Below are 13,339 nucleotides of genomic sequence, written 5' to 3' on the forward strand. Positions count from 1 at the left end.
CTTGGACTACTCCGTTTTTGTCGCTGCTCTTCAACGAAAAGCACAAACCTTGTTTATTTTGCATTCATTCGGTAAAAATTCTACATTTTAGCGTCGATTTTTCAAATGTCCTCTGTAAGCAAAATGCCCAAAACAGCATTTTTGCCGTTATGCAGTAGGGTTGTACTCCTCAACTCGCCGTAGCACTGCTGTGGGGTAACTCAGTGTGTGTGTGGGGGGGGGATTTATCCTGCAATTGCTTTCCGACTAAATTGCAAGTATGTGGAGACGCATTTTCAAAAATGTTAGTCTTAAAACTAAAACTTCAATGGACTGTTAGCTGACAGTGGACAATTGGAATACTTGCAGAATTTTTTTTGTGTGTGTGTGCAGTGTATTAGGGAGTGAGTTGCAGTGCTAAAAGAAACCACCAGATGGGGCTAGTGCACAACTCAATTAGTCACGCAACACAAAACGTAATGCAGCAGAAAATATTCCCTAATATCAAATACTGCATTGTATCACAAATACGATGATTCACGAGAGCAATTGGACATAGTTTTTAGGCACTAGGGCCCGTTGGCCCCTCAGGTCTCCCAGAAACCACTCGTCGTCCATGGACTCCAGGTTGGTGACGATGTCGCCGACCTGCCGCGGACAATGTCGGGATGATGCTTAAAACTTTATTCTACAAATAATATGTGTACTGTACTTTATAAACTGACCTGCAAAGAGAGCTCCTCATCACAGTCTGAAGTGAAGTCATACATGGCCCTTCCTTTCACTCCGTGGCCTTCCCGTTGGTTAGTTGACATATTCGGACCTGCTCATCAAGAAAATACAAATAAATTGATTAGTTGCGATCGATACATTCGATTGAATAAAAGTCAGCTCTATACAATCAAGATTTCCGAGGCTGATATCGATCGCTGAACAAATAGCCGATCCCAGCACCGGTTGGTGCTGTATATTTAAATAATTTGTTTATACAATATACAGGATGTCATATACTGGTTTACAGTTTTTAGAGTATGAACAGATTTTATATATTTATAAAATTATTTCACCAAGGTTCAACAATTTTTGCCATGGAAAAATATCAAATGTTTTAAATCATCCTACTGAAGAAATGTCATTAATCCAGTACAGTGGACCCCCAAGTTACAGCGTGGAATACTAAGTTTTTTCTCCCCTCTTTACAGCATTTTTCCTGCTTTACGGCATCAAAAACTGTCATGACTTGTGGGTTTGGCTGTGTTTATGTTGTTTTGCCTAGCTCTTCAGGCGTTTTTAGGTCGTTTTTTCTTATTTTCTGTCCTATTTCAAATGTATGTACACTTTTGATGTTTCTACCAGGGGTTTTATACGCATTCGCAAATTAGCATAAATTTCTATTACCCGCCATACACAAATTCGCCTTACGATCCCAACCCCGGAACGGATTAATTCCGAATGGCGGGGTCCACTGTATTTCAATCCCAAAGGGTGGCCTGGTTGTCATGATGGACGTCACACCTGTGCGAGACTCCACAAAAGCCTTCGGAAAGATTCCTTCTCTGCCGTTGAGTCTTCCGCAGCTCCACTCGTCATCGATGTGCCTGGTGACCAGGATGCAGTCTCCCTGCTTGAAGGTCAGTTCGTCCTCCGCCTTGCCGTCAAAGTCGTGTCGAGCTAGCGTCCACTCCACCGAGGGTAGAGGGGACAACGCCGCAACCTGTAATTACCAACGTCCCTGTACGGCGTCTCACCATATTTCTCATTTTGAAATTAATGGGATGATTTTATATATATATATATATATATATATATATATATATATATATATATATATATATATATATATATATATATATATATATATATATATATACTGGTCTCTGCTGCCACCTACTGTCTTGAGGTGAAACACAAGTCAAAGAATTTTCTGTTTGCTGACATAGTTTGACCGCCGCTCAATACAATGTTGCAAAAGTGGCAGGAAAATCAATGTCATAAATCCTATTAAAATGCATTTCAAAAATTGTAATTATAATGGTTTTATATGGTCCAAACTTTGGAAAATTATTTTTGTACATAAAATTCTGCATCTCCAGCCGCAATCTCATAGAACTATCAGAATCGTTGCATTTTAAAATTTTACGTGTCTTAATCATCTCCTGTAAATTTCAGCTCCCTAGTGTTTTTACCCTCATTGATTCTTTTATGATGTCGTAAAAATATCAAAAAAATTTCCATAATTTGTAACAAAATACCACATGGGTTAAACAGCTTGCCTATTGCCTTTTGTGAATTCATTTGAATTGAGCGTACTGCTAACATACAGCAATTTATAGCTTAAGCTTGTAGCATAGGTTAAGACTCACGTAAAGACTCAAGTAAAAAAAATAGAAAAATCTGCCATATGACAACTCGTATCTCAAGAAAACCTAGAAATTGGGTGAGTTATATCATAAGGCACCAGCATAAAAATAAATGTAGGCTACCTGAGCCGGTTTGACCGCTTGCGGCTGAAGAATGGCCATGCCTGTGGAAAAAAAAAAGACAAAATTCAAGGTCACATACCAGGGAATCTCTGAAGCATACAAACCACAACAATAGTTGTAATTAATCGTCGAGATCAAATTAGGTGACTGCTTTTTTTCAATTGTGTGTATTTTAGTTCATTTTGTGTGATTTTTAAAACGTTCTGACAAGATTGTAAACCCGACATGAATACAAATTTAGAGTAAGAAAAATAGTCAAAATTTTACTTTTATTTTGCTCAACAGAAATTTGGCTAAAATTGTAAAATACTAGCTTGACAATATGACAGAAAGGTTTTAGAAATTTGGAAATTTTCACACAGGTGTATTTTTTGGTTTTGCAGTAAATAGAAATTGAAAAATTGGAAAGAAATGTCGAAACAACACCACAATGTGGAATTAGTGGACCATAAATTCTTACCTGGCAACGCCACCCTGTCGGAATCGGTCCCGCGCATCTGCCGAGTGGGCGGCGGCTGCGGCAGATCTTCGACGATTTCCACAAAATTGCGAGGGAAAATTCCGGAGGCGGAGCCCAACTGCCCTCTGGCCCACTCGTCACCTACGTAGGCCTGCAGCCGGATCACGTCGCCCTGCGCGAACGCCAGCTCCTCGCCGCTCTCGGCCTCGAAATCAAACAGGGCCACGCACCTGGGACCGCTTTTAAAAAAAACGATACATTTATACGCTCTGCGGCAAAGATGTGCAGTCGGTAAAACAAACAAACAAAAACAAAACACAGCCCTGTTCTAAAGCGATTCTATGCTACTTACGTGACTTTAGCTATAACAGGCTTTGGTTTCTTCACTGGAACAAATTTTGCTGGTCCGTCCGACTAATTGGAGAAAGAGCATGACGATAATGCACTCGTATGATACATATGACACAACTGATGAGGACTGTCGTTAACTTACGAGCACTTTGACAAAGTTAACCGGGAAGTAACCAGTGGATCCGTTACAGGTCCCTTTGTACCATTCGTCGTCCGCACGCTCCACCATGTTGATGATGTCACCGGCCTTCAAGCTCAGCTCTCCTGGTCCCTCTAGTGTAACATTTTAAGAGTCTAATTTATATATATATATATATATATATATATATATATATATATATATATATATATATATATATATATATATATATATATATATATATATATATATATATATATATATATACACACTTGAATCTCATGGGTCATGGATAGAGAGAGCTAGCTAGCTAGCTAGCTAGTATTTCTATCCAACGACAACAACAAAAAAATGCTCACCTGGAGTGAAGTCATGCAAGACTTGAACGGTTAGTCCATGTTCTTGCTTGGGACCTGCAGCCTGAACAAACAAGCACAAGTCTCAATGCTAACATAGCCAAGATTTTAGCTAGCTTGAACATGATCTTGAGACCAACTTTTATGAGTCAATGGAACCACTATGAAGAAGCCCTATGAATCCCGTTGCATAGCGTTATACTTCTTCGCCGCAAAAAAAAAAAAAACCCTCTTTGGTTGCCTTCAGGTAATTGTCCATCTGCATTGAGAAGCTCTGAAGTGTTTGGTTAGTTACGCGCGGATGAAATACTTCAGAATTCATCCTGTTTTCTTAGGTAGTCCTATTTTCGATAAATCCAAGGATATCAGTTTGAGCCTCCTACATCATTTATGAAAAGCCCATCTCACCTGGAATGATAGTTCTTCGCTGTGGCTCCTGTTAAAGTTCGGAGCAGTAGATCCTTGCGGAAGCTTGCGGGGAAAAAAAAAGAAACAATTTTAAACACAGTAATGGGAACAAAGACATGTTGTCTGGGATTTCCTCACAGTGTATCTGTCGTAAAGACGATGGCCTTGGATGGGTCTGGGGGGCAGGACGAACCCTTTGCTGGGTTTGCTGGCCTGCGCGTTTGGTGGCGGCGGTCGTCCTGGACCGGGTTTAGCTGGAGGCGGGCGCGGCGGGAGCGCTTTTCCCGTGCTTCCTCGTCTAAGTTGTGACATAAAGGCATCACTCGGTCGGTCGGACTGTCCGTCGCATGCCCGTTTTGCCGAAATGGCAAATTAAAAATGTCAGAATTGCAAATTTCATCCGTCGTCGTCGGGATAGAAATTACGTCCGATGTCGGTCAGTCCTTCACACCCCTTTTTGGATGTTAATCTGCTATTTTGCTACATCTGATTGGCTCTTGGCCAGGAAATGCAAGATAGAAGTATTTTAATCCCCTAGTTAAAGACTTTTTTTTTCAGCAAATTCAACCTTAGCAATACTTTGTTTCACTTGTAGTGCGTGTGACAGAAGAAATTTAGACCAATTAAGACCAATGTTAATGGAACCATCTTTTATAGTTGTAGGGCAGGCAGTTATAAATGAGAAGCGACATCCACCATTCGAGTGATTGTATTAAAGCGTAGGGTTAAACCCCTTAGCTGGCTTTTTTTTCGTGTAACACTTAAATTACTGTGTCGTGTTTCAATTGCAGTGTAACTATAGAACCACAGACATGGTGTTAACTTTAAATGTAGTAAGTACTGAAACAGAAAAAAAGAATTAGTATGAGTGCAGAGAGAAGTAAACCAACAAAAGACGAAGTAGAAAAAAGCCAAATGTTGCCCTCTAGTGGCGGCAGAAGGTTGAGCAAAAATACGCAGGCGACCGACAATTACAATTTCATAGGACTTAAAAAAATGACTGATGACTGTCATATAAACCAAACAAACAATGTGATTTGTTTTCTTTTACTCACTGATTTGGCAGCGATGGAACCCGCTTGTTGTGTGATAATTCCTGCAGAGAAACACTCGTGTTTATACTCTGTTCACCTTTTCGGTTATATCTTAGTAAACAGCATAACACTCCCAATAATGTCAACGGTTGATTATGTTTTAAAGTACAAAGCGACGGCGGCTTCAGGATGGGAAAACACAAGTTCAGAACCTCTAGTTGAATCCATACTTGCGTCGGGATGCTGGGTAAGGACTTCTGCTTGGGGACCGGCGCCGTTTGGTGGGGACCGACAGGTTTCCGAGCGGGAAGTGGAGGAGGATTGCCCTGAAGGCTCTCTGTGGCTAATGGGAGATATGAAGTTACTATTATGCTATAGTGCTTTGTTAGCATCTTTGTTAGCATGCTCATTTTAGCTATAAGCGGTACTCACAGGTTTGACTGGGGACTCTGATCATGGTGGGCCTTCTTTTTATAGATGGTCTCGCTTTGATAGGAGCAGGATCTGAAGTAAATAAGTAAACGTTTGTTTTAATTGCATGACAGCCAAATGCAGTTGGCGTATTAGCCGAGTTTTGATAGCAATGACCCCGCTTGTTGTGCTAACCATCGTATTAAGACGAGTAAATGTTTATTGAATTCTTGAAGGATGGAAATGTTTTTTTTTGTGTGTGTGAAAAAACAATTACTAGCTATTCTACTTACACAAGTCCCGCCCAAAAGCTCAGCTCACTATGGTCTTTGCTTTATTTCCCATGATTCATCCACACAAAAGCAGGATGTAGTCATAGTTCCGGAATGACGTGAACGTGAAAGTAAACAATTCAAATTTAATTTTCATCAATAATCGGTTGATTATATAGATAGCTAAAACTGTATGACTCGCTGAACATAAATAAAACAACAACAAAATACATCATGACGTGAGTTATGTAAAATGGCGACAAAACACTGGGGCTGATGAAATCCGTAGAGACTTCGAACTCAAGAGAAAAAATCGTAACAGTCCCGATTAAAACGGGACTTCCAGTCTCCGTTTTTTGGATTGCATAACTGCGAAGTGTCGTTGGCATTTTAGCCCAGTTTTGATAGTAATCATTCTGTTTCTTGTGATGGCCTTACCAGTAAAACTGGTAAACATTTTTGTTGATTCAAAGCAGGAAGTGGTGTGTTTGTAGAAATACAACGCTATTTTGTTGAAAGTTATGCATGGTAATGCTGTTTGCGAAGTGATTCACGGGCAGTTAGCTACTTTCACAAGTTGAGCTCATGTGCAAAGGTTAGAATTCGTTGTTTTTGATGACCAAACCTTTCAAGATGATCCACCTTAACGCCTTTAAAGACTGTCGGCTTTTCGGCGCGCGGTTCTAAACCGAACTTCAACGTACTTGCCGGAGTGTCTGCGTATTCGTCATCTCTGAGAACGGCGGTGGAGTTGTGGTTGTTGAAGTTGAGATTGGGCCTCAGCGGCTCCTTGGGCGGCTTCACCGGGGGTCTCGGTGGCAAAGGCGGGTCTTCGTCGTGGATGCTGTAGTCTCTGGTTAACGCCGCCGGCCGGGAGCGTTGCGGGGGTCCTCCCTTCGTGAGGACGGACTCCAGTTCCTCTCGTAAGGGATTTCCGCTCGGTTTCTGCGGCGGTTGAGGCGGCGGAGGTTTGAAAATTGGTGTCTGATCCCGGCTCGATATATTTTGACTGTCCTGAAGCACCAGAGATCTGGCGGCGAGTGGAGGTTTAGCCGACACCGGTGGCTTCACGGGCTTTCGGGGAATAGGCGGAGGCCCGATCGGTTCTGAGGCGATCTCGTTGTCCGGGGTGAGCTGGTTCTCAAAGGCCTGGATCCTGGCCTGGATGTTTCGCTGGCTGTTCATCTCGCCATGAACTTGTTTCTCCCGATTTGCTTGGTTATCGTTCGAGCTAAATGCCTCCAACAGCTCCTTCAGGTACTCATTCGAGGAACCGTCCGCAGTATCTCCGGGGTTCTCGTCATCCTCAAATTCGACTAATGTCTGAATGATGTCTTCTGTCTGTTTCCTGGATTTTATTCGAGGAAGTGGGACAGGTCTGAAATCTAAGACGGGATCAGAGAAAGTCGTTTCGCAAGACGTCGGATCAGGTTGCGGCGGCGTCTCCCAGTAGACGATGACCGATCTGTGCCACTGATCTCCTGAGTCCTCTCTTTCTCGTGACTTGCGCGGACCGCTTTCTGAAGAACGTTCCGGCCTGAGCAAGGATGTTCTCGGCGGTTTCTGCGGCTTTTTACCTGCGGAAGAATCACACCCAGAAGGAAACGGGATGAAGAAACGTTCCCAGTTGCGACGTCAAACGATTTTACCTTCCGATTTTTCCCTGATGGGGTCGGTCTGCGTGGAGCAGGTAGTCCTGGCACAGGGAGAGGAACGTCGAGGGGCGGCGGTGGGCCGAACAATATGCTCCTCTTTGGTTTTTTCTTGAATCACCTGGTCATAGGACGGCGGGGGCTGAGTCGTGGAAAACAAAGGCTTTAGCGAGATGATTTCTAAACTCGGATTCATTCTGAAGACCATCGAATCAACGGTCCCAGTCGCACATCTTGAAATAAACCTGTACTTCCAATAGCTAGTGCAGATCTCGAAAGTCCTAAAGTATATAAAAAAAATCCATCATTTCTTCTCATTTTTTTGGAGTATTGTTCTAATACCGATACTGGTATCAGGAAGATTCCTGATCCAGCATTTAAAACGGTGGTATTGATTTCTGCGAGTACTAACAAATAACTTGCCAATGCCATTTTCCACGTACTAATGATCTAAAACTCTCAGGTTTTAGAAGAGTTTGGTTACCCTCTGAAGTTCTAGAAGTTCTACTGTATTTATTTTTTCTCTGTTTTTCCATAAACTATTTTTTACAGAGCTGCCTGACCACAACCAAGTGAATATGCAGTTCTTTAGCATTAAAGAAAAAAAAATATCCAAAAGGGGTTCTATTGGTACGGTATCGGCAGATCTTGCACAGCTTGGTATCGGGAGTCAAAAAATGGTATCGGAATATCCATTTTTTTGTATTTTTTATGTTCAAAATAATTCTTTCGAAGTGTGATGGAATTTTTAGCGCTGAAGTCGACGGCTTCTTATGTGGTGCGAGGAACTTAAGAAATCACCAAGCTGAAGCAAACCTTGATGTCTGTGGACCAGCTAGATTTAGCGGAGGAAGAGAAGACCAGGGGTGATGCTGAAAACCACTTGTTGTCATCCAAAGGTTCGGCGGCTATGATAGTGATCTCCGTTCGCCTACGAAAATACAATTACGCAAAAAAAATTATTTATTTCTATAGTGGAACCATCCACAGTTGTTTTACTGCTGTGCATTTTCATTCTTTGGAAATGTTGACTTGTGTAACTCGTTTCCTATCATGACAACTTACCCGCCATGCGCAAGCTCCGCTTTGCCTCCGTCAAGATCATCTGTCAAAATGAGCGGAACATTATCACGTTCATGAAGAGAGTAAATCCGGGAAAGACTCACATTTCTATTTAAAGGAATTTACCGTCTATAAAAAGTCACGGCCGTCCCAACTCGTAAACTTGTGATTAGCTAGCGGCGCCGACAGAAAATGAGCAATGCAATTGAACATGAAAGTTTGGTTTTATGGTTTGAATGCCAGACATTCAAAGTATTCACGTTAATGATTAGGTGCTTCACGACCTATTTTTTTTCGACGCTCAAGATGAAAGCCTTGGATTTCGTCCAAAATTGCTGCCTCAAACAAAATGGCCGCCTTTCTATTCAATTTTTTGGATGGGTCCTTGAGAATTTTTTTTATCGTCTTGTGATGCTTGTCACAGTTAAATAGTTTTGACAATTTGTGGAAAAAAAACTGAAAAAAAAAAAAAAAAAAAATATATATATATATATATATATATATATATATATATATATATATATATATATATATATATATATATATATATATATATATATAAATACTCTAGCAAATTAGCTTGAAACCATCATGTCATCAGTCTGTAATTATAATCGTAATTATAAAAGTCTGCCATCCTTTTTTGCCTGCAGTTTGGATTAATAATGAAAACACTTATTGAAAAAGGACCCAATTACCATTGACAAAATTTATTCAAAATTCATTCAATGCCAGGGATGTATTTTTACATTTTTTTTATGTATTTTTACAAGTCCAGACATTCAATCCCAAATAATTAAATATCAATTTATTACCTAAGAATTAAATACAAGACTATCTTTGAAAAAAAAACGTGAAAATATGTCCCTGGCATCGAATGCAATCCCAGATACTTAATTATCGAACTACTTAAACATCTGGGATTCAATGTCCCCATTTTTTTTTTTAAAAGGTGAAAATACGTCCCTGGCATTGAATGCAATCCCAGATACTTAAGTATCAATTGAATACATACTTCAGTGATACTTAAGTATCTGGTATTTAATGTCCAAACCCTTAAAAAAAACGTGAAAATACGTCCCTGGCATCGAATGCAATCCCAGATACTTAAGTATCAATTGAATACTTCATTGATACTTAAGTATCAATTGAATACTTCATTGATACTTAAGTATCAATTGAATACTTCATTGATACATAAGTATCTGGGATTTAATGTCCGCACTTTAAAAAATAAGGTGAAAATACGTCATTGAACGAGTTAAGAAAAAAAGTACAAATGTCAAAATCAAAATCCTCATGAGATAAAAGCCGAGTTCAACAATTTAGCGGAATGCGACATAAAAATCAAACGTAGTTGATCACTTGCACTCACCTTTCCAGATGACACCGCAGTCCTTTCGGTTTTAGAGCCTGACCAAGCTTTTACGCCTTCGCAGTTTCCTTGTTTACATTCTCGAAAAAAGATCTCCACACTAAAGTTCAGCTTACCTGCTGAGGAGCTATATTGAAGATTTCAAATCCACTATTGAGAGCATGTTTCCATTTTAATCCTCACTGATAAATGACCTAGTAAAGCAGGATATCTTCATGCCAGCGTGTGTGTGTGTTTTTGACCACACACACAAAAGTCACACACACCCATAATCACCACGTTGGACCAATGAAATCAGGTGGAATGTGGTCAAACAGGAAATGGAGCATGTGCCAAACGGCAAAGTGAAACAGGGTTTATCATTAACAGGGACAGTCTCACATCAAATTGGGCTTGTATTATAATATTTGCGTAATCGATCAAGTACAAGTACACTCTAAAAACAGTTGGGTTCCAAATAACTGAATTATGAGTCAAAATGGTTCCATTTCACATTCAGTGATACTTTTTTTTTCCTCCTTCCGAGTCAGACCGAACAAAAAATATGGGTTCCGTGTATATTTATGGAATTTTTAAACAAAAGAAACAAACAACAGTTCATCCTCTGCTTATATTTTGGTTACTGCTATTTTTGCAAATCTAACCCCCGTGATGGATGGATGGATGCTAACCTGTTAGCTACCTAGCTAAATATCTCGGATGTTAGGATGTAGTTCGCTAGCTAGCTTGCTAGATGGATGGATGGGTGGTATGCTAACTGATGAGCTAGCTAGCTTGTTAAATGGATGGATGGATGGTATACTAAATAGTTAGCCAGCAAGCTTGCTTGATGGATGGGCGAATGGTATGCAAACTATTACGGTATGCTAGGTATTCTAACTAGTTAGCATGCTAGCTAACTAAGCTAGATGCTCGACGGATGGCTGGATGGATGCTAACTAGTTAGCTAGCTTGCTAGATAGATGGATTAATGGATGGATAGTATGCTAACTAGTTAGTTTGCTAACTTGATTGATGGATGGATGAATTTTACAATACTTAACAATACTGCAATACTTTTGAACAAAACAAAAACAACATCCGAAAAAAAACTTGAGATTTCATGAAAATTCTACAAAATTTCACCCCCCCCCCAAAAAAAAAACAAAAAACCCAAAACAAAACAAAAAAACAAACAAAAACAGGCACACAAGCTTTGGAGCACAGTTTAAAAGAAATGTACTGAAATGTTAAAAAAAAAAAAAAAATCATGTTTACCCAGCTACATTTTAGCTTTGGCTAGACAAACTTGCGCTCATTTACCATGTTTGTGTCATTTCCAAAGGACAAAAGTGAGCCACGTTGCACATAAAATGTGTTGATGCTTTTTCACGAGTGGACACCAGAAGCCGCTGAGATCAGCAGAATACTTTTTTCCCCCATCACAGCTGCGTGTGTGCCACCCCAACACATGCTGACATTGTACACATACTTTGGACCACGACAGGCGCACAGCAGCTGCGCAACAAACCATCTGCTTGCTTCCGTAAACTCACAATTATTGAGCAGATTACTATATTTATAGTGGTGCCTTGAGATGTGAGTAAATTTGTTCCACTACCACAATCACTTGTATCTCAAATCATCTTTCCACAAGGAATGGAAAAGCCATGACTAAAACCTTTTAATAAGGAAATATAACAATATTTTTTATAGTATAAAGTATAAAAATGCATATTTTTAATTGTAACATATAATGCAGTAATACAGTAGATATGATCCATTTTATTGTGCTGCTCCTTCTGGTGTGCCCACTTTGCCCACCAGGAGGCAGTATTGCATAATGCAGGAACAAAGAACTGTTGATTCTTTTGATATGGTAAAATACATTTTTGTAGAGGATAAAGAATATATTTCCCAGCGAGAATTGTTATAGCATTCATGTATGTTTTGTACATTTATATACAGTGGACCCCTGGGATACGGCGTCCCTGGCTTACGTTTTTTTCACTTTCCGAAGTCAGTGGAATGCTAAGTTTTGCTGTCCCCTTTTTTTTCCCCGCTTTACGGCATCAGCAACTAACATGACCTGTGGACTTGGTTGTGTTTATGTTGTTTTGCCTCTAAAAATGTAAAAAAGTACCTGGGATTGTCTAGACTTTTGACCAAAACAAAACAAAACAAAACAAAGAAAAATCCAACCCACCTGTTGGCCGGTTGATGCCACGGCGAATATCCATACACGTCTGGTCTTCCCCACGCCTGACTTCAGCCATCATCACCGGAAATATTGAACAGGAAACAAGTCATTAAACGACGATAATATCGATCATAAGTAGGTGTTCTCTTAACGGTGCGAGCAAGAAATGATGCGTCCACGGCGGTCACAGTTGTTCTGCCGACCGCAGCACTTTGTGTGGGAGGGACCCCGGGGGAGTCAACATGTACCCCAGCCCCTCACTCAAATGAGATGTGACCACCGGATTAACTTTACTTCATTTACTTAGCATAAATGTTTTAAAATACTATCAAATAACATCATTCTACAGTCTAATTTATGATACACACATTCACATCAAATCTTATCAGATCATATCATGAACATACCATTGCATTAATACAATACCGCAACGCACCATATTGTAAAAAAGTATTTTTACTTTATTATTGTCACTTAACAATAAGATGATCAGTAGTTTTGTGTACAGTAAGTACAGTACGATACTGTTTGAAAGAGCAGTGTTTGTGGACCACTAATTGTACTCGGGCTCCCTCTAGCGGTAGAGAGATGGTTATTTACATAAATTAAGGGTTTGTACAGAATAAATCGTTTATTACTTAGTTTTTCCTTGAAAATTTTTTTTTTATATGGTTTTATGTTGTATACGACAGCGTTCACTCGATATAACTTTTGCAGTTTTCGCTGTTTTTTTCCTCAAGGTTTGAATCCATTTTGAGAGTGTGTTTTAATGAAAGAAATGAGAACATTTTAATGCATGTTTGGGAAAATTACAAACTCTGCTTTGGAAATTATAATAAGTGGGGAAAAAATGAAAGAAAAAAAACAGATAATAAACAAAAAAGTACTGTAAATGGAAAAACGTACAATGTACAGAAAAAAATGGTAGGATGAACAAAAAAGCCGTTGTAACAAACAAAAACACACTTGTGAATGAAAATATATAGAGAATAAATAAAATCATACATAATAAACTCTAAAAATATACTGTAAATGAAAACACACACTATATAATAAAAATCACAAAGAAAAAACATGTATGATTAAAAACATAACGATGAAATACATATACAGTATACAAAAAAATGATGAATGAAAAAAATCATTGAAGATATTAAGAACGCTTTTTTATGCATTAA

The 13,339-nt window shown here is 39.5% G+C and overlaps 1 protein-coding gene across 1 annotated transcript; it reads right to left on the minus strand.

Moving 5' to 3' along the window:
* Nucleotides 1-14: 14 nt before the first annotated feature.
* Nucleotides 15-12,323, minus strand: sh3d19 (SH3 domain containing 19). The gene is made up of 18 exons (XM_088419573.1): nucleotides 12,168-12,323; nucleotides 8,611-8,650; nucleotides 8,362-8,476; nucleotides 7,543-7,687; nucleotides 6,598-7,470; nucleotides 5,643-5,714; nucleotides 5,441-5,553; nucleotides 5,232-5,272; nucleotides 4,315-4,474; nucleotides 4,177-4,239; nucleotides 3,772-3,832; nucleotides 3,416-3,546; nucleotides 3,275-3,336; nucleotides 2,923-3,161; nucleotides 2,463-2,503; nucleotides 1,495-1,693; nucleotides 705-802; nucleotides 15-627 (listed from the first exon to the last, which is right to left on the minus strand). The coding sequence occupies exons 1-18, from the start codon at nucleotides 12,238-12,240 to the stop codon at nucleotides 517-519; spliced, it is 2,637 nt and encodes an 878-aa protein (XP_088275699.1). The 5' UTR covers nucleotides 12,241-12,323; the 3' UTR covers nucleotides 15-516.
* Between the last annotated feature and the right edge of the window lie 1,016 nt (nucleotides 12,324-13,339).

Source organism: Hippichthys cyanospilos, chromosome 7 (assembly GCF_059441005.1).
Source record: "Hippichthys cyanospilos isolate Australia breed blue-spotted pipefish chromosome 7, RoL_Hcya_1.0, whole genome shotgun sequence".
Lineage (NCBI taxonomy): Eukaryota > Metazoa > Chordata > Actinopteri > Syngnathiformes > Syngnathidae > Hippichthys > Hippichthys cyanospilos.